Source organism: Archocentrus centrarchus, chromosome 5 (assembly GCF_007364275.1).
Source record: "Archocentrus centrarchus isolate MPI-CPG fArcCen1 chromosome 5, fArcCen1, whole genome shotgun sequence".
Lineage (NCBI taxonomy): Eukaryota > Metazoa > Chordata > Actinopteri > Cichliformes > Cichlidae > Archocentrus > Archocentrus centrarchus.
In genome coordinates, this window is record NC_044350.1 from 33,984,200 (window position 1) to 34,002,629 (window position 18,430).

At 39.7% G+C, this 18,430-nt stretch overlaps 3 protein-coding genes across 3 annotated transcripts; all 3 read left to right on the forward strand.

Moving 5' to 3' along the window:
* The first annotated feature begins 2,211 nt into the window (after positions 1–2,211).
* LOC115780726 (rano class II histocompatibility antigen, A beta chain-like) lies at positions 2,212–8,798 on the forward strand. Its single transcript, XM_030730096.1, has 4 exons — positions 2,212–2,334; positions 5,848–6,138; positions 6,750–7,028; positions 8,256–8,798. The coding sequence occupies exons 1-4, from the start codon at positions 2,280–2,282 to the stop codon at positions 8,393–8,395; spliced, it is 765 nt and encodes a 254-aa protein (XP_030585956.1). The 5' UTR covers positions 2,212–2,279; the 3' UTR covers positions 8,396–8,798.
* Positions 8,799–9,473: 675 nt separating this feature from the next.
* Positions 9,474–12,241, forward strand: LOC115779989 (rano class II histocompatibility antigen, A beta chain-like). The gene is made up of 5 exons (XM_030728901.1): positions 9,474–9,549; positions 10,448–10,503; positions 11,128–11,410; positions 11,692–11,970; positions 12,105–12,241. Exons 1-5 carry the CDS (start codon positions 9,474–9,476, stop codon positions 12,239–12,241), a joined length of 831 nt encoding a protein of 276 aa, XP_030584761.1.
* Positions 12,242–14,992: 2,751 nt separating this feature from the next.
* Positions 14,993–18,207, forward strand: LOC115779990 (uncharacterized protein C20orf85 homolog). The gene is made up of 4 exons (XM_030728902.1): positions 14,993–15,070; positions 15,772–15,853; positions 17,536–17,634; positions 18,052–18,207. Exons 1-4 carry the CDS (start codon positions 15,012–15,014, stop codon positions 18,205–18,207), a joined length of 396 nt encoding a protein of 131 aa, XP_030584762.1. The 5' UTR covers positions 14,993–15,011.
* Positions 18,208–18,430: the final 223 nt, after the last annotated feature.

An 18,430-nucleotide genomic window follows, 5' to 3' on the forward strand; every position in this document is an offset into this window, starting at 1 on the left:
CTCCTTCCTTGAGCCCATGTCTCGCACACTGTGTCTGCTGAGGAGAGGAGGGAAGGAGTGAGTGGCTGAAAATACAATAAAATAAACGTCAAAGTTTTGAGGAGCCACGCTTGCGTTATTGCTTGCAGCGCAATAATCTGGCACTGACTTGAAAGACGCTCCACTCTCTTACAGTCAGGATCCAATCAACTCAACAGCAAACGGAGGTGTAATCAGGTGCAGGAACTCAGGTGCTAACTGGGTGGAGACCTTCCATGTGCTCCGCCTCTGAGACACAAAGCACAGTCTCCGCATGCACCCATGCACACTCACACAGACAGGAGAGGAGCAGGATGGCCAGGAGGACAGAGGACTATGACGAAAATAGTAAAAACAAGCTATTTGTTAACAGCCAGCATGACTTTGTAAGACCGTTTTTTACCCCCTACTTGGTGGCTGGAATCCATATTTTGACCCTACGATGTCAGACATGCCACCATAGCCATGTAATATCATATTTAAAAAAAAAAATACAGATGAAGCATGAAAATCTTTGACACGTGTGAGTCAAAATCCCATCCAAACTTCAAATGCAGAGTTTAAAACTGGAAAATATTAATTTCATGTACGGGAACACAAACCACCGGCCTACACATGAGTGTGGACAGAGGACGAACACCCATCAATAGATCAGAACTGCTGTGAGACTGTATGAGATGTCCACATCTAAGCATTAATTTAACACACTGAATATGAAAAATCTTATTGCAGATGCACAAGATAGACTTTGTTCCCAGAGTTCAATTGATTTCTGTGCAAATGCTTAATACTGATCGGTAATAGCAGTGTTATTCATCCTCCTGGGTTCAGGTGCTTTTTAGTCAAAGTGAGAAACTAGCGAGTAACCCTGATGCATGAAGAGCAAAGAGAGAGAAACAAAACCATAGAACGATATAAAGGTTGGCCCCAGTGTTTGGAAGGTCAGCAGTGACATCTGCTGGCCTAAAATAGGAGTTGCACGTTTTAAGAGAACCAGTTGATTCAGTAAAAAAAAAAAAAAAAAAGGGGGGGGGGGGGTACATAATAAAATTTTTTTGCAATTGGTTTTAGCCATTTCCATTATAGAGTGGCTAACCAGCTGACATATTTGCATGTTTTTCTATTTGTTTGGTTTTTCTGTTTTCGGTGATTTATAGATTGCATAGATTTTCCTATTATTGTTTCTGTAGAATTCATTTGAAACTACAGATTGTGTTTAGTGATTCATGTGACAGCATTTGTTTCTCTTGTGTGGTGAGAATGGACCGAGTCGAACGGGGACCAAATAAAGAGAACCAGAAATGTAACATCGAGGAAGTAAAACTAATGAAGGCACTCAAGTTTGTTTTTTTTTTTGACTGCATTCACTGATATTAATCTACATGCTTCTGTCTAGTTTTCTTCTTTTTCCCTTTAGTGTTGGGTGATGATGTGTGCATCATTGGCATGTATAGTGCAAAAAAGCTGAAAACTGAAGCAATGAAAGGAAAGAGTCGTATTATAAGGAACTACAGAGCTATAGATGCACAGCTGAGGTTCTGCTGGCATTTCTGTGTGGTTTGAACCAGAAAAAGAGGAACCAGTCTTTCCTTCGGCCTGACAGCTGCTGCTTTCACAGACTCTTGAGCTTTGGTTACAGCGCGCTGTGAGAAATATGACTGTTTTCAGGATCTGGATTTTTCAAACTTGTTCATCATAAGTTTGCAGTCAATTGGCTGAAGTCAACAATGAATCCTCATGGGTGCAAAAACACAGCATTGCAATTTTTAGTGGGTAAAAATAGAAAACTATTGAAATACACCGACATTTTTGCAAAAGCATTCTTCCCTTAGAGAGTGCAGTCATTCAAGAGGGGTTCAGAGTAGAGCTGCTGCTCCTCCATATTGAAAGGAGCCAGTGACCAGGATGCCTCCTGGGCAGCTCTTGAATGAGGTGTTCTCCTGGCCTACCAGGAGGAGGCCCCAGGGCAGAACCAGGACACGCTGGAGAGATTATAACTCCTGACTGGCTCATAAACACCTCAGTGCTCCCCAAATAAGCTGGAGGAGGTGGGTGGAGAGGAGGTCTGGGTTTCTCTGTTTAGGCTGCTGCCCCTGCGACCCGGCCCCAGATAAATGGAAGGGGATGGATGGACGGATGGAACAGCACCGGGTTCAGACTGAGGTGAAAGTGCAACTGGAACTAAAGGAAAGACTCGTTCACAAACTGCACACCAGTTGGTTTCAAAATCAGCAACAGTTGTGCCTCATTTTGTTTTCAGCATGAACCGCTTCAGCTACCTGCTGCTGCTCGGGTTCCTCTCTCCGTTTGTGGTGGGTGAGTAACTTTGGCTTTTTAAACTATGTCTCACCTACTGTGTTGAACTTTGTATGACCACAAAGTCAAACGTTTATACAAAACATTTGATTCATGTAACCACAGTAAACATAATTTTATAGTGCTTTTCATTTCATGCAGCTTTATAGTGCTTTTTCAGAAAATGCTCTACACCGATAAGAATTCATATACAATTATTATGTACTATGACCACTGTATAAAATTTGATGCGTTTACTTAAACTAGAACCAGTATGATTTAGATTGTTTCATTTCCTCAAGGTTAGCTTCAGTGATGTGAATGAGGAACTTGGACTGCCGTTAAACTCTGTGCTGCCGTTACAGATCATAATAACCAGGTTTATAGTCTCACAGCTCAAATCTGTAGTCTGGTTACATTCAGGTAAATCTATATGATAACTACATGAAAGAACACAAATCCCAGTGCAACAGACAGCAGTGCTTGGAAACTGCAACATCAGCATCTAATGCTGATAACCAGGTCTTTAGCAGGTGCAGTGTCATTCACTCTTAACCAGCCATGTCTCGTTTAAGTTCATGAGCCACAAGTGACTAAATCTGATCTCTAATGGACGGGACCAGAAATCTATTACAGGTGCTGGTCATAAAATTAGAATATGATGAAAAAGGTGATTTATTTCAGTAATTCCATTCAAAAAGTGAAACTTGTATATTATATTCATTCATTACACACAGACTGATATATTTATTTTGATGATTATAACTGACAACTAATGAAAACCCCAAATTCAGTATCTCAGAAAATTAGAATATTGTGAAAAGGTTCAATACTGAAGACACCTGGTGCCACACTCTAATCAGCTAATTAACTCCAAACACCTGCAAAGGCCTTTAAATGGCCTCTCAGTCTAGTTCTGTAGGCTACACAATCATGGGAAAGACTGCTGACTTGTCAGCCATCCAAAAGACGACCTTTGACACCTCGCACAATGAGGGCAAGACATAAAAGGTCATTGCTAAAGAGGCTGGCTGTTTACAGAGCTCTGTGTCCAAGCACATTAATAGAGAGGCGAAGGGAAGGAAAAGATGTGGTAGAAAAAAAGTGTCCAACAACAGGGATAACTGCACCCTGGAGAGGATTGTGGAACCAAAGCCATTCAAAAATGTGGGGATATTCACAAAGAGTGGACTGCAGCTGGAGTCAGAGCTTCAAGAACCACCACGCACAGACGTATGCAGACATGGTTTCAGCTGTCGCAGTCCTCGTGTCGAGGAACAAGAGACGGCGTCAGAAGCGTCTCGCCTGGACTAAAGACAAAAAGGACTGGACTGCTGCTGAGTGCTCCAAAGTTATGTTCTCTGATCAAAGTCAATGTTGCATTTCCTTTGGAAATCAAGGTCCCAGAGTCTGGAGGAAGAGAGGAGAGGCACAGAGTCCACGCTGGCTGAGGTCCAGTGTAAAGTTTCCACAGTCAGTGATGGTTTGGGGTGCCATGTCATCTGCTGGTGGTGGTCCACTGTGTTTTCTGAGGTCCAAGGTCAACGCGGCCGTCTACCAGGAAGTTTTAGAGCACTTCCTGCTTCCTGCTGCTGACCAACTTTATGGAGATGCAGATTTCATTTTCCAACAGGACTTGGCACCTGCACACAGTGCCAAAGCTACCAGTACCTGCTTTAAGGACCATGGTATCCCTGTTCTTCATTGGCCAGCAAACTCACCTGACCTTTAACCCCATAGAAAATCTATGGGCTATTGTGAAGAGGAAGATGTGATACGCCAGAACCAACAATTCAGAAGAGCTGAAGGCCACTATCAGAGCAACCTGGGCTCTCATAACACCTGAGCAGTGCCACAGACTGATGGACTCCATGCCACGCTGCATTACTGCAGTAATCCAGGCAAAAGGAGCCCAAACTAAGTACTGACTGCTGTACATGCTCATACTTTTCATGTTCATACTTTTCAGTTGGCCAACATTTCTAAAAATCCGTTTTTTGTATTGGTCTGAAGTAATATTCTAATTTTCTGAGATACTGAATTTGGGGTTTTCATTAGTTGTCAGTTACAATCATCAAAATTAAAAGAAATAAACATTTGAAATATATCAGTCTGTGTGTAATGAATGAATATAATATACAAGTTTCACTTTTTGATTGGAATTACTGAAATAAATCAACTTTTTCATGATATTCTAATTTTATGACCAGCACCTGTACATACAAACCTTTTTAAATGTCCCTTTCTCTTAGTGTTAAGGAACATAAGTGAACTCTGAAATTCTGAACAACCTGTAAGAGGCTGTGAAACTGACAGTGATTCAGACCTCTTCCCATTCTTAATGACTTTTAACACACTGTAGAGCTTCCTGGTAGAAAAAAAAATTCCCTCTTTGTCTGCAGTTTTCACACTTGTCAAAGCCACACAAAGACCCAGATCATATCTGCAGGAATTTATAAAATGAGCCTCGTGCTGTAATTTATATTTACACAAAAGATTTTTCAATGTGAACATTTTCCAGTGGATTAAGAGACTCCTCCTGTAAAACATGATTTGTATTAAAACACAAAGCGAGCTTCATTTCTTTTTACATTAGCAGAAAGATTCAATCTGCCATGGGCCCGGGCCGGTGGCCCAGTGTTTCGAGTCCTTTTGGTGAAGTTCTGTTTTTTTTGTTATATCTCTGGTTGTGTTTATTAGTTTTTCTTACAGTTTAGCTTCTCAGTTTGTTGTGGTTTTGTGTTCTGTTTTTGGTTATAGATATTATTGGTATTTAGTACCTGATTCTGTTCTTGTCTTTCTTCCCCATTTTAATCACAGGTTTAGATTCCCTCTGTGTGCCTCCTTTGTCCAGTCTTCTGTGTTGTCCTGTTTAGATTTCATGAGGTCACTTCCTGTTTTATTTTGCCACTCCCCTGTTCTGTGTGTGTTGTTTAGTATTGCTTCCCTTTGTTTCGTTAGTGTAAGTCTGTTCACCTGGTCTCCCTGGATGTTTCCACTCTCCTCTCGTCATCGTGTGTGTGTGTGTGTGTGTGTGTGTGTGTGTGTGTGTGTGTGTGTGTGTGTGTGTGTGCCCTTTGTTGTGTTGTTGGTTTTCCTCCAGCTGTGTGCTCCCCGGTCTGTCAGTCAGAGTAAGTTTTCTGTTTTGTGCAGCTGGCCACGTCCAGCTCTGCTTTTCAAATGTCGCAGCAATAAAGCTGAATCAGATTCAGTTCTGGGTAGAGTCCTGCGTTTTGGTTCCCTCTCCCTGCTACACAGCTAATCATGACACAGTCTTATTCATGAAAATACTACATTGAACAGTGACCTGGATTTAACCTGTCCAGTCCAGAGCGAGAGTACCTGAGCATGACAGTGAAGAGTACCTTTACATCTTTCCAAGAGCAGAGCTGCTGCAGCTCCTTGATCACACCTGTCTCCTCTTAATGTGTGGCTGGAAACTTTGCTGAAGGTCGACTGAAAACGAGTCACACAAAGAAAAATCACAGTGAATTTTACACAAATCTTCCACAATGCTTTTTCTCTTCCTTTCAGATTGCTCCGCTGATGGAAATGGCTTCTTCATGTTTGCTGACTTCTACTGCGTTATGCACTCCAGAGAGCGGGAGAACGTGGAGTATCTGATCGACTGGTATTTTAACAAAGAGTTTATGATGCAGTACAACAGCACAGTCGGCACCTGGACGGGTTTCACTCCAGCTGGAAAAATCACAGCGTCTCAGTTTAATGAAGACAAATTTGATGTTCAGCAGAGAAAAATAGAGAAACAGCTGATATGTGTCAACAATGTTGATGTGATATTCAATGGAACTGAGGAAAATATGGGTGAATATTCAAACACTGGATACGTGCATTACTATCAGTAGTGAGGATGTGCACAAATATTATCTTCCATATATGAAGAGATTATGCAGAATGTTACAATATTTAATTACAAGAAGCAGAAATATAATCAGAAATAACCAAAACACTAACATAAACACGAGTTCAAATCTTGTGATTTCTGCAGTAGCCCAATCATCATCATCATCATCATCATCATCATCATCATCATCATCATCATCACCACCAGGTCTTTCTGAAGGTGGTTTGATTAGATTTGATTGACAATCTCAGAACTGTCACCTGGCAAATGATTAATAAAAAATTAATAAAACACAGATTTGTACTTTTTCCTGTTAAAATAACGTCTCCAACTTGGACCTGAAAGTTCCTGTTGGACGAAGTTCACTGTGAATGTACAACATGGCAGTACTGTGAAATTTACAGACAAAATTAAGATGTGTGTGCAATTTTTAGAATCCACTAGTTCTGTTTCTTCTTTAGGTTTAAATATTTTACAGCAATTTTTAACTAAATCAGACTGGGGGGTAGCACATTCCCACTTTGGGAATCCCTGGTTTACAGAATTAAAGCTGCTGACCTTCTGATTTCAGCTGAACCCAGCATCACTCTCCAGGAGGGGGACCACACTTCCAGTCATGGCGTAATACTTGTGTGCAGCGCTTACGACTTCTACCCCAAACACATCCTCGTGACTTGGTACCTGAACGGGCAGGAAGTAACTGAGGGCGTGACCATAAGTGAAGTGATGACAAATGGAGACTGGACCTATCAGGTTCACTCTTACCTGGAGTACACACCTGGCCCAAAGGACAGGGTCACCTGTACGGTGGAGCATGTCAGCCTCAAGGAGCCCAAGATTTCTCACTGGGGTGAGGGCAGAGGGGATATGGCGGCCGTTTTAACATAAAACCCTTTTCGTCTGACTATCCATAATTACAGTTCAGATCTACAACTGCATTTTAATGATCCAGAATGGTAATTCAAGATCTCTTCAATTACATTATGATGAGTCAAAATTTCAAGATATCTGAAATGATGTCACCGGATTCGTCATTTGTCACATCCGTAATTACAATTTAAGATATCTCAAACATAATTATGACTAGTCAAAATGACATTTTTGGATATCTGAATTAAGAGATTGTGTGTAAGCCCCCTTGTGCTGTACTGAGCTGTCCAAACAATTGCCAATGTAGAGTTTCAGGTGGCTGCAATGGCGCTGGCCGTTGTGGACAAAACTGTAAATTGGCAATTGAAAATGCCACAATATAGAAAGAGCTCTTCAGTATGGGATATGTGGAGAAAATTGTGTACTTGAAGACTGCTTCAGAAATCTGCAAAGAATCTCTGATTTCATGGCATTCTGTTTTAACAAACTGCCTTAAAAACTTTCCGCCAAAATGCTCCGTAAATCTGTGACGTTTTGACTCGACAGAATAATTCAAATTCAAGATATCAATAATGTCATTCTGACTAGTCAGAATGTTGATTTAAGATATCTTAAATATAAAAGCCAGATAATTCAAGATATCGCTAATTCATTTGGAGATATCTTAAAGTGAATTTTGACTAGTCCAAGTTACAGTTCTAGATATCTAGAATTTAATTTGCACTAGTCAAAACTATTTCTCTTATCTAAAAATACATTTAAGATATCTTGAATTAGAATTATGACTAGTCAGGACAAAAAGCAAGATATCTTGAATTTACTTTCTGACTAGTCATAATTTAATTGTAGATATCTGAAATGTATTTCAGATAGTAATTCATTGTAGATATATTTAATTGAAGCCTCTGTTCAACTCAGTGGTAAATGAATTAGAGATATCTTAAATAGGTATTTTGTCTAGTCAAAATATAATTAGAGATATCTTAATTTACTAATACATCTAGTCATAAATCAGTTTCGGATATCTGGAATGTAAGTGTGGTGAAAGGGATTTTATGTTAAAACAGCCTGCCATAGAAGAGATGAATTTAGTCTGGATGCTGTTGTTAAATGGGATGGCTCTGTACATTTACAGTGTCCTTTTTTTATATATATAAGACGTGCATTATTAATAATAGTTAATGTGTCTCTTATTGTTTTGTTGCAGATTCTTCCTTGAAACAGTCTGAATGGAGTTATGTAACTGGAGGAGTTTGTGCTTTGCTTTTTGGAGCACTAATGTTATCTTTGGGACTGATCTATTACAGAAGAAAAACCTGTGATCCAGCATTTTCCAATCCTCTATAAACTCCATTTATGTATGATTTAACAGATTGAGGGACAATAATATTCTGGCCTTTTTAATTTTATCTATACTGTCGTTATAGAGTTTTTTTCTTGTGAGCAGGTCTCTAATAGTCTTATAAGTTACTGTACAAAAATAAAAAGCTAAATAACCAAACATAGAAGAAAGTGTTGCTAGTGATTGCTGGTTAGACTAATATTTTTTAAAGTAGTCTTACAAAATACTTTGTGGCTCACTACTGTGGAGAAAACATGAGGTAATGAGTGATGATGCAAGGACAAAAAATTACACCTGTGTACTATGGACGGGATTACAGTCACTGTGTGTTTACAATGTTAAAAGAATTTTGTTCAACCAGCTGTACTTGTTCTTCAAATTGTTCAATCTTTTGATTTTATGCAATAAAATACACCAAAAATTCATTAATGTATCTATTTTATTATTTTTCTTTGCACTGTGTAGCTTCTTGTGAAAAAGCTACTCTGATCTTACACAGTTCTGCACAATTCACCTTTTTTTTCTTTCATGTTGGTTGATACAGTTACAACTTTACAGTGTACAGAGCCAATGAGCAGAAGAACTGAAGTAAAGAAAGAAAAGTACAAAATTCTAAATACACAGCTGGAATAAAGGCGTCCTGTGCTTTTCTAAATGAAACAGGGGAACCATTTTTCCTTTTTAGTATTGGTTACAGCACGCTGTGAGAAATCTGACCATTTTTCAGGATCTGGATTTTTTGGTTGTTTGTTACAGATGGTCACTGACTATGTGTGAGCAAGAAATCCCCATTAATGGCAAAAAACAACATTACAAACTTTAGCAGGTAAAACTGATGAAATGCATAAAGATTTTACAAAAGCATTCTTCAAGATTTTTCAGCAAAATTGTTTTAAATACCTCAGCACATGGTTACGCTTGTTAAAGGTTGTTAAACTGCTCGTACCGTTTCAAAGTAACACTTATCAAAACCTCCTGGGAGAACTGCCTGGAGAGATGAGTTAACAGAAGGTGTAACTGAAGCTGGAAGGAAAGGCTCGTTCACAAACTGCACACACACCGGTGTGAAATTCAATAACAGTCATGCCTCATTTTGGCTTCGACATGAACCGCTTCAGCTACCTGCTGCTGCTGCGTTCCTTCTCTCCATTTGCGGTGGGTAAGTTTTGATTTTTTTATGTATAAATATATAGCATAAGTCATTACATTATACATCGTTTTCAAGTGATTTTAATTTCATGCAACTGTATGAGAAAGAAAGGAATAGTCTGGTGGGGATATAAATGTTAAAAGCTTTTATTTACTGTTCCCATTTTTTTTAATTTGCTGCAAGCTGCCACAGAAGGAATGATTACATTCAGTGTGAGTGACAGTTTCAACACCCGTGTGGTCACTTGACTGTTGTTTCAAGACAAATATGGAAAATACATAGACCTGTCCTTCAGTACTGTTGGATCACAGTTAAAGCCACCTAATCAGTTTGTGAATCTGACTTTACAGGTATGCTAGCAGCTCTGAGGAGCTGTACAATGACACATCAGTGCCTGAAAGCTGCAGATTCAGAATATCATGTTAATAACTTGGTGTTTAGCAGCAGTTCATTCAGTGTCGACATGTTTCAGTCTAAACCACTGTTGTCACACTTGTAGTTCATGAGCCACAAGCGACCAAATCTGACATCTAATGGGCTGGATCGGTAAAACCATTACATTCAAACCTGCATTCTGAAAATTCAGAACCATTTTCAAAATAGACAGGGACCAGCTTGAGAAATATTAGAATCAACTATCTGTTTCATGTTTCTTGGCAGCACGGCGGCGCTGTGATTAGCATTGTTGCCTCAGCGAGAAGGTCCTGGGTTCAGATCCACCATCTGGACAGTGCTTTTCTGTGCGGAGTTTGCGTGTTCTCCCCATGTTTGCATGGGTTCTCTCTGGATACTCCAGCTACATCCCACAGTCCAAAGATATACAGTTATTGGGGTTAGGTTAATAGGTGATTTTAAATTACCCACAGGTGTGAATGCGAATGGTTGTCTTTCTGTCTCTCTGTGTTAGCTCTGCAACAGATGACCGGTCCAGAGACCCCCACCCCCTCACCCCCATCCCCAGGAGTCTGAATTGGATAAGTGGAAGAAAATAGATATTTCCACATCCCATCATTCAGTACCCAGTGAAACATGTTTGCACAGCTCCTTGGCTTAATCACCTTTCTTTGTTAGTAAGAAGGCTACAAAACTGACAATGATTCAGACCTCGGGCTCAGTGTAAAAAGTCATGCTCATGATGTGATGCAGCTTCTTGGTACAAAATACAGTGAAGTCCAAAAATAAAATGTTAAAAATGTGACGCACTCCTCTTTCACATCTGTAATTTGAAAACATCATATTTACTATTAAAACAGAGAGTGACTTTTTTTTATTATCATTATTTTAGCAGGATTTTATTAATTAGTCTGATGTGGATTTAACTGTCCAATTCAGAGTGAGAATACCTGAGCACAACAGTGGACAGTAAATTTGAATCTCTGCTTTTAAGGGCACAGCTGATCCAGCTCCTTGATAAGAAAAGAGGTCTTGAGTCTTCTCAGAGGGAACGCCGTCAGCTTGATAAGAGTTTAGGTTTAAATGTGAGGAAACTTTGCTGAGCGTGAAAGTGAAAATGAATCACACAAAGAAAAATCGCTGTGAATTTCTGACGGTAGAAAACTTCCACAATGCTTTTTCTCTTCCTTTCAGATTGATGGAAATGGCTTCTTCATGTTTGCTGACTTCTACTGCGTTATGCACTCCAGAGAGTGGGAGAACGTGGAGTATCTGATCGACTGGTATTTTAACAAAGAGTTTATGATGCAGTACAACAGCACAGTCGGCAGCTGGACGGGTTTCACTCCAGCTGGAAAAATCACAGCGTCTCAGTTTAATGAAGACAAATATGATGTTCAGCAGAGAAAAATAGAGAAACAGCTGATATGTGTCAACACTGTTGATGCAATATTCAATGGAACTGAGGAAAATATGGGTAAATATTCAAACACTGGATACGTGCATTACTATCAGTACTGAGGATGTGCAGTACTTTGGAAGTGCTTTGGTTGATTATTACATGCTTTGGGTTATTCTCCGTTTGCACTGTGAAGTGCTGTCCGATCAGTTTAGCAGCATTTGGCTGCACCTGATCAAACAGTGTAGCCCTCTATACTCCAGAATTCACAGTTACAGCAATTTTTAACTAAATCACACTGGGGGGGGAGGGCAATCCCTGGTTTACAGAATTAAAGCTGCTGAACCTTCTGATTTCAGCTGAACCCAGCATCACTCTCCAGGAGGGGGACCACACTTCCAGTCATGGCGTAATACTTGTGTGCAGCGCTTACGACTTCTACCCCAGGTACATCCTCGTGACTTGGTACCTGAACGGGCAGGAAGTGACTGAGGGCGTGACCATAAGTGAAGTGATGACAAATGGAGACTGGACCTATCAGGTTCACTCTTACCTGGAGTACACACCTGGCCCAAAGGACAGGGTCACCTGTATGTTGGAGCATGTCAGCCTCAAGGAGCCCAAGATTTCTCACTGGGGTGAGGGCAGAGGGGGTGGTTTTAGTCATGATGCTGTTGTTAAATGGGATGGCTCTGTACATTTACAGTGTCCTTTTCTTAATATAAGACATGTATTATTAATAATTAATATGTCTCTTATTGTTTTGTTGCAGATTCTTCCTTGAAACAGTCTGAATGGAGTTATGTAACGGGAGGAGTTTGTGCTTTGCTTTTTGGAGCATTGATGTTGTCTCTGGGACTGATCTATTACAGAAGAAAAATCATTTTCAAGTCCTCTATAAGCCATTAAATCATCTCGTTGTTCTTGTTCATCAGGCAGGGTTAGGACCAAAATGCAGAACTCTGGAAACAGGATTCAGACTTCAGCTTTATTGCTGGAGTCTTTCTAAAAAGAATAACAACAAAGGAAGTAAACTGGGTTAAAACCAGGAATACAGAATAAAGAACAAACTCTCTCTGCACTAAAAACACACAACATGAGGGCGAACGCAACAAAGACCAGGACACAGACAATAAATACACAGGAGGTAATGAGAGGAAAGTGGAAACAGCCGGGGCGAACAGGTGAGCTGAAACACACTAACGAGACAAGAGGAAGCAAAACTAAATATAAAGCACACAATGCTAAGGGCTGCCAAAGTAAAACAGGAAGTGACTGTTAACAGATCTACACATGTGAACTTGACAATAACAAGACTGAGGGAACAAGAGGGGAAAAACTAACTTAAACCATACAAAGTGGGCAAAGCCCCCAAATATCCCAAAATCTCAACAATCCTGGTCCAAGACCCGGGGACCATGACATAAATAAATCAACATGGAAGAAAACTATTATAGGTGATTGCTGATTAAGTTAATGATATATTTAAAAAGTAGCTTTAATAGATGAATCTTTAAAAGCTGAATTTTCTATTTATGTATTTAACATCCAGTGACAGGATGTGACAGTTATAGTTTATTTTTATTTTTTTTAGTTAAGAACTCCAACAGAAATTAAATGATTTAAAATTTGTGGCTCACTGCTGATCAGGAAGCAATAAGACAATAAGAATTATAATACAATGAATTAAAAATGAAGCTGTGTGCTCTGGACAGGGTTACCGTGAGCTTGTAATGCTAAAATCACCTTGAGAAAATATATCCAAAGAGCTGCACTTGTTAGGTAATTGTTCAGTAATCACTTTTTGATTTTGTGTAATAAAGTACATCACAAATTACTGCATCCATCTTCATTGGGTTGATACATCTGATGCTACATTTTTAAAACATACAAAGGGGGGGGGGCATGGGATTATCCAGTTTTTAAGGAGGCCACAGCACTCTTGACTTTGGGAACCACTGTAGTAAGGTAAAGACCCAGCAGTCAGAACGACCCCCTATGAGCAGCACTTGGTGACAGTGGGAAGGAAAAACTCCCTTTAACAGGAAGAAACCTCCATCAGAACCAGGCTCAGAACCCGGTTGGAGCAACATAACAGTAGCTATCCCTGTTTTTTATATTATGATGTATTTATCTAAGTACTAAAATCGGCACATATTGCAGTCAAAGTAGCCTTACTCAGTGCAGCCATTTTGTTAATTGTTAAAATAACTTTGATGTGTCTATTTTGCTAATTTTGGAGCACTTTAGAAACTTTATTAGTTAAACCATTTTCTAATGACATAAAATGCACGAAAGGCAATTTACATTGTTCAAGACTGGAAACAACAAAAATTCTTAAGCAGGATACCAAGTTTATGAATTTAAGTTTTTTCTTTCTTTCTTTCTTTTCTTCTGTCCCATGGAACATTACCTGAGGGGTATGTTACAAAGGATGTGTTAGCTGGTTCGACAAAACCTAAAACCCCTGTCAGAGATAACGGGTACCACGATGGTGGTTATGAGCGTTCTCTGTTTCAGGCTCTGTGTGTGTTCACTCACATCGAAAGAGCATTTCACGCATCCTGTTACTGTTCTGCGCAAAATGACCCCGTTAATGTTGCCAACTCAATTAGAGGCGTTATCAGACGATAACAAAATGGTGATAGAAATCTACAAAGAACATAAAAATACAGCAGTAAAATGCAACACTGTTGTGAATAAGAGATTAATGTTGCAGAAAATCATTAATCTGGTGATTTTAGCACTCTGAGTGCACATTAGAGCTCAGAAACATTAATTCTCACAGCCTAATGAAGGAGACGTGGAAAACACTTTGTGTTTGTCGCAGATCAAAGTGAAATTGATTTAACTGCTTGGACAGGTATTCTTGGTGTGTATTCTGTGTTCTAGCAGCTGCAGTTTCCAACAGTGTAAGAAACTTAGCAGGAAATTAGAACCAGGTATAATATTTATACATTTTCTGCATCTCCAGCTGAATTCATGCAAATACCAGTGAGAGTACAATGCACGGTTGACACTACTGTAACTTTACAGTTGGGCTTCATTTCTAATGTTAGTCAGGTATGGCTTAACAAGTTGCACATACAAAATGTATCGCCCCTGCAGAGAATCAATAATGCACTTTAAACATGCTGTAAATAAAAGAATGAGTGAAAGTGTGGAGATTCCCAAATGTTCTAAACCGAAGCTCTGAAGGTCACCTGCTCCCAACCAAGTTATGTGTTCAGCATGTTATCACAGCGATTTATCCAGGCAAAAAGAAAACCACTTTCACGACAGAAAACTTTCAACTCAACATTAATCTCACTTCTCAGCCTCTGGTGTCACTTTAGCTCTTTGCAAGGATTACCATAGACATCATTTTACATGCTAGCATGTTAGCACGTTAGCAACTCAGCAGCTTATGAAAACAAAACTGTCTGAGCTTCCAGTAACCCTCCAATGGCTTCATCACCACAGTCACACACACACACACACACACACACACACACACACACACACACACACACACAGAACAGACTGAAGATGTGCATGTGTCAGGGAACCTGTCTCCATGACCACAGTAAACAGGTCTGTCAGCGTGGCTTACACACAGGTGAAACATGAGCGCACACACACACACACACACACACACACACACACACACACACACACTCTCACTCACTGGTCAGAAGAGATGGCAGAGCTACAGCAAACATCTGAACCCATCAACTTTGTGCATCAAGATGAAATCTGGTAAACTGTCTGACTTTTATCATTTTTGTATATCATTTGTGTTTGTATAAACAGACATTCTTGCATATGTACTGGGTTATTATTATCACGGTGACTGGACAAAATTCTGATATGTGACCTTTTTGTTTGTTAATATATAAGATATACATATTTCAGTAAAATGACTATTAACACTGCTGTGATTTGTATTATGGTTGGTAATATGTTTCATATTTTAACTATAGCAAATAAAGGATCCCATACTACCAATGTCATTCAAAAAAACAAACTACTTGTGGTATCATTAGAATTACTAGTGTGACCCATTTTTGATTAGATATGTGGTTAAAAAAAAAGTCAAATGTAAAACGATATGATACAAGAAAAATGTATTTAAGGTTTACTGTATTCATTTGTAAGAACTGCTCATAAGAAAAATTAGTCACTTTAAATGGAAAATGTGAACACAAGAAAAGCTTGTTCTCTGACTTTGCCTGTAATTGGAGGTTTTGTTTGACCAAAGGGTCATGATGTTTGTCAGTCTTCAACAGGTAAAGCTCCAGCAGAGCCGTCAGTAGTTTGGCTCAAATGGGACCTTCAGCTCTTTCTGGATTTGCAAACAGCACCGACACTGGAGGAAACACCTGTTTCTTTCCCCTTTCAGTGCTGTAGGATGCAGAGGCCCACATATGACACAAGATTATTTTGTGTTTGTGTGTTAGGAAGGCACATGTAAAGGCTGAGAAACATTCGGCTGAAGTTTGGCCCAACAAATGGGGCTTCCTGTCTGAAGCCTACAAGGAGGTAAAGACAACCACACGTAGCACCATTCATTTTACTGAAGCAAGAGAAACCAGTGGAGCATGCACTTTTGATGTCTGTTCAGTGGTTAGGGGAGAACCACAGATCCTGTTCCAGTGCTGAAAAAATCCCACAAGATGTAAATGGTAAATGCTCCGGTTCTTATTTAGCACTTTTCTACTCAAGCACTCAAAGTGCTTTATCCAACATGCATCATTCACCCATTCATACAAGCACTTTTCTACAGCTGCAACAACATTCACACTCCACTGAACACATCAGAGAACAACTTGGCATTTACTATCTTCCCCAAGGATACTTTGGCAGCCAGGAATCAAACTGGCAACCTTCCAGTTAGTAGACGATGTGCTCTACCTCCTGAGATACAGCCACCCCCTGATGTGGATAAAAGACAAATGGTGTGTTCCATTTGAAGTTGGAAGTCAGAATTTCCAAAGTTCCCAATTGGAATGATCTGGGACGACCCCTCAAGTCTGACTTCCAGCTCAGAACCCTGACTTCACAATCCAAAAAGGGCACCAGTGCACGTAAACGGTAGTAAACCTGTTTGTGCCTTGCTTGTACGCCAAAGCAGAGCATTGGCTCTATCCATGAACGTGCTGCAGCGGCGTTTTTAAGTGTGAAAATCTAAAAGTCCAACTTTACTACTGGAACACACTCACCTTGGGAGCGAAATCACTCCCAACACCGACATCTGACACTAGAATTCTGCTAAGGCATGCCAATCAGTTGGCTAAAGATTTACAAAAAGACACACTCCCGTGATGTTGCTTGTTTCCAAGCAATAACTAGATGTTAGAAGTGCAACCACAACACAAACTTACAACTATGTATAAGAAGCAACTGGTTGTGGTGGACAATCTTTCCTTGGTTTTTAACATAAACTCATTGCTGCAGCCAGGGGCAACACAAAAGTGACACCTTTAAGCTGCTTTTTAGTTTTAGTTTCCTTGTTTTCCACTGAGTCACTGGTTCTGTCACTAGTCATTTAACATAAACTAATGTAGGAGTATGAATGGTAACCAACCAACCAACCTAGTATTCTGTACTCAGACACAATGATGCTACATGTACTCTAAAAGCTGTAACATAAAAGATTTATTTTTAAATCTAGCTTAATCATCAGAGTTGAATCTGTGATAGTTTTTTTAGTGTATGGCCCCATGGTGTAAATTAATACATGTAAAACCCACTTTAAAATCAAGACTGGCAAAAATCTAAAAATTGTCTTCACTACTTTTGTGAAAAGCATGATGAAAATTTCCATTAGCAAATGTTTACCCCACAAAAGTGGGGTTTGGAAAGTCTCTGACTACTAAACCCTCCTGTCCTCTGACCTTATTAACACCTTCCTGAAGCATTTATGGTGTCAGCTGCTCGTTTCACTTTAAGCAGAGCATGTGTCACTGTGGGCCGATCCTGTGATTGGTAACTTGTTATGAGAGCGCAGTGATTTGTCAGTTAGATCCGCCCCTTTCAAAACATTGAGAAACACACTGAGCTCAAGACTTCACTAACAAATGGGTGACATCATGATGCCTATGCCCATCTTGTATATACAGTCAATTATGACACATATTTACACCAATTATATTACCCTCTCAAATATTGTTTCAGGTCTCTGAAGTCCACTCATGTGATAAATTCTCTTTTATGCATTTCAGTATCAGTTGGAGAGCATGAAGCTGAAGAAGGCAGTCAAGGTGGAGCTACCTCAGCACCTGGCTACACGACCTCTGACCCCTCCAGAAAAATACATACATGTATGACTATCTATCTATCTATCTGTCTGTCTGTCTGTCTATCTATCTATCTATCTGTCTGTCTGTCTATCTATCTATCTATCTGTCTGTCTATCTATCTGTCTGTCTGTCTATCTATCTGTCTGTCTATCTATCTATCTATCTATCTATCTATCTATCTGTCTGTCTGTCTATCTATCTATCTATCTATCTATCTATCTATCTATCTATCTATCTATCTATCTATCTATCTGTCTGTCTGTCTGTCTGTCTGTCTGTCTGTCTGTCTATCTGTCTATCTATCTATCTATCTGTCTGTCTGTCTGTCTGTCTATCTATCTATCTGTCTGTCTGTCTGTCTATCTATCTATCTGTCTGTCTATCTATCTGTCTATCTATCTGTCTGTCTATCTGACTGCCTTTTCTTGATTCCTTCAGGTTAGCCCCTCCCCTCCTGTTCCTCAGACAACTCAGGCCATGATTGGTTGGCGTTCAGGTCACTCACATCTGCAGCTGGAAAAATATGGCACAGTGCATCATGGGAGGCGCAGTTTTCTGAAGGAGATGGGTTGGCCTCTTGGGTCTTGCATATAAGTGAAAGTCTTCGGCCCCTGTTCTCTCAGCTAATTACTGACTCAGCATTGAATAAAATACGGAGCATATTTTTCATATTTTATGGTCTCTCTGATGCTATTCCAGATTACTGAAAGAAATAAAATGTCTCTAACAACTCTGACTTCAGTCTCAACTTTGTGGATACAAAATGATGATGAATCTGCACCTGTGTCCCAATACTGCCCCACAACAGCAAAATACT

Bases quoted from the DNA above. Each gene is read 5' to 3' on its own strand.
- LOC115780726 (XM_030730096.1), top strand. From the start codon at position 2,280: ATGAACCGCTTCAGCTACCTGCTGCTGCTCGGGTTCCTCTCTCCGTTT. The intron at 2,335-5,847 runs GTGAGTAACTTT...TCTTCCTTTCAG, and splicing joins CCTCTCTCCGTTTGTGGTGG to ATTGCTCCGCTGATGGAAAT. The intron at 7,029-8,255 runs GTGAGGGCAGAG...GTTTTGTTGCAG, and splicing joins GCCCAAGATTTCTCACTGGG to ATTCTTCCTTGAAACAGTCT.
- LOC115779989 (XM_030728901.1), top strand. From the start codon at position 9,474: ATGCCTCATTTTGGCTTCGACATGAACCGCTTCAGCTACCTGCTGCTG. The intron at 10,504-11,127 runs GTCTGAATTGGA...TCTTCCTTTCAG, and splicing joins CCTCACCCCCATCCCCAGGA to ATTGATGGAAATGGCTTCTT. The intron at 11,971-12,104 runs GTGAGGGCAGAG...GTTTTGTTGCAG, and splicing joins GCCCAAGATTTCTCACTGGG to ATTCTTCCTTGAAACAGTCT.
- LOC115779990 (XM_030728902.1), top strand. From the start codon at position 15,012: ATGGCAGAGCTACAGCAAACATCTGAACCCATCAACTTTGTGCATCAA. The intron at 15,071-15,771 runs GTAAACTGTCTG...TTTGTGTGTTAG, and splicing joins GTGCATCAAGATGAAATCTG to GAAGGCACATGTAAAGGCTG. The intron at 15,854-17,535 runs GTAAAGACAACC...TATGCATTTCAG, and splicing joins TGTCTGAAGCCTACAAGGAG to TATCAGTTGGAGAGCATGAA.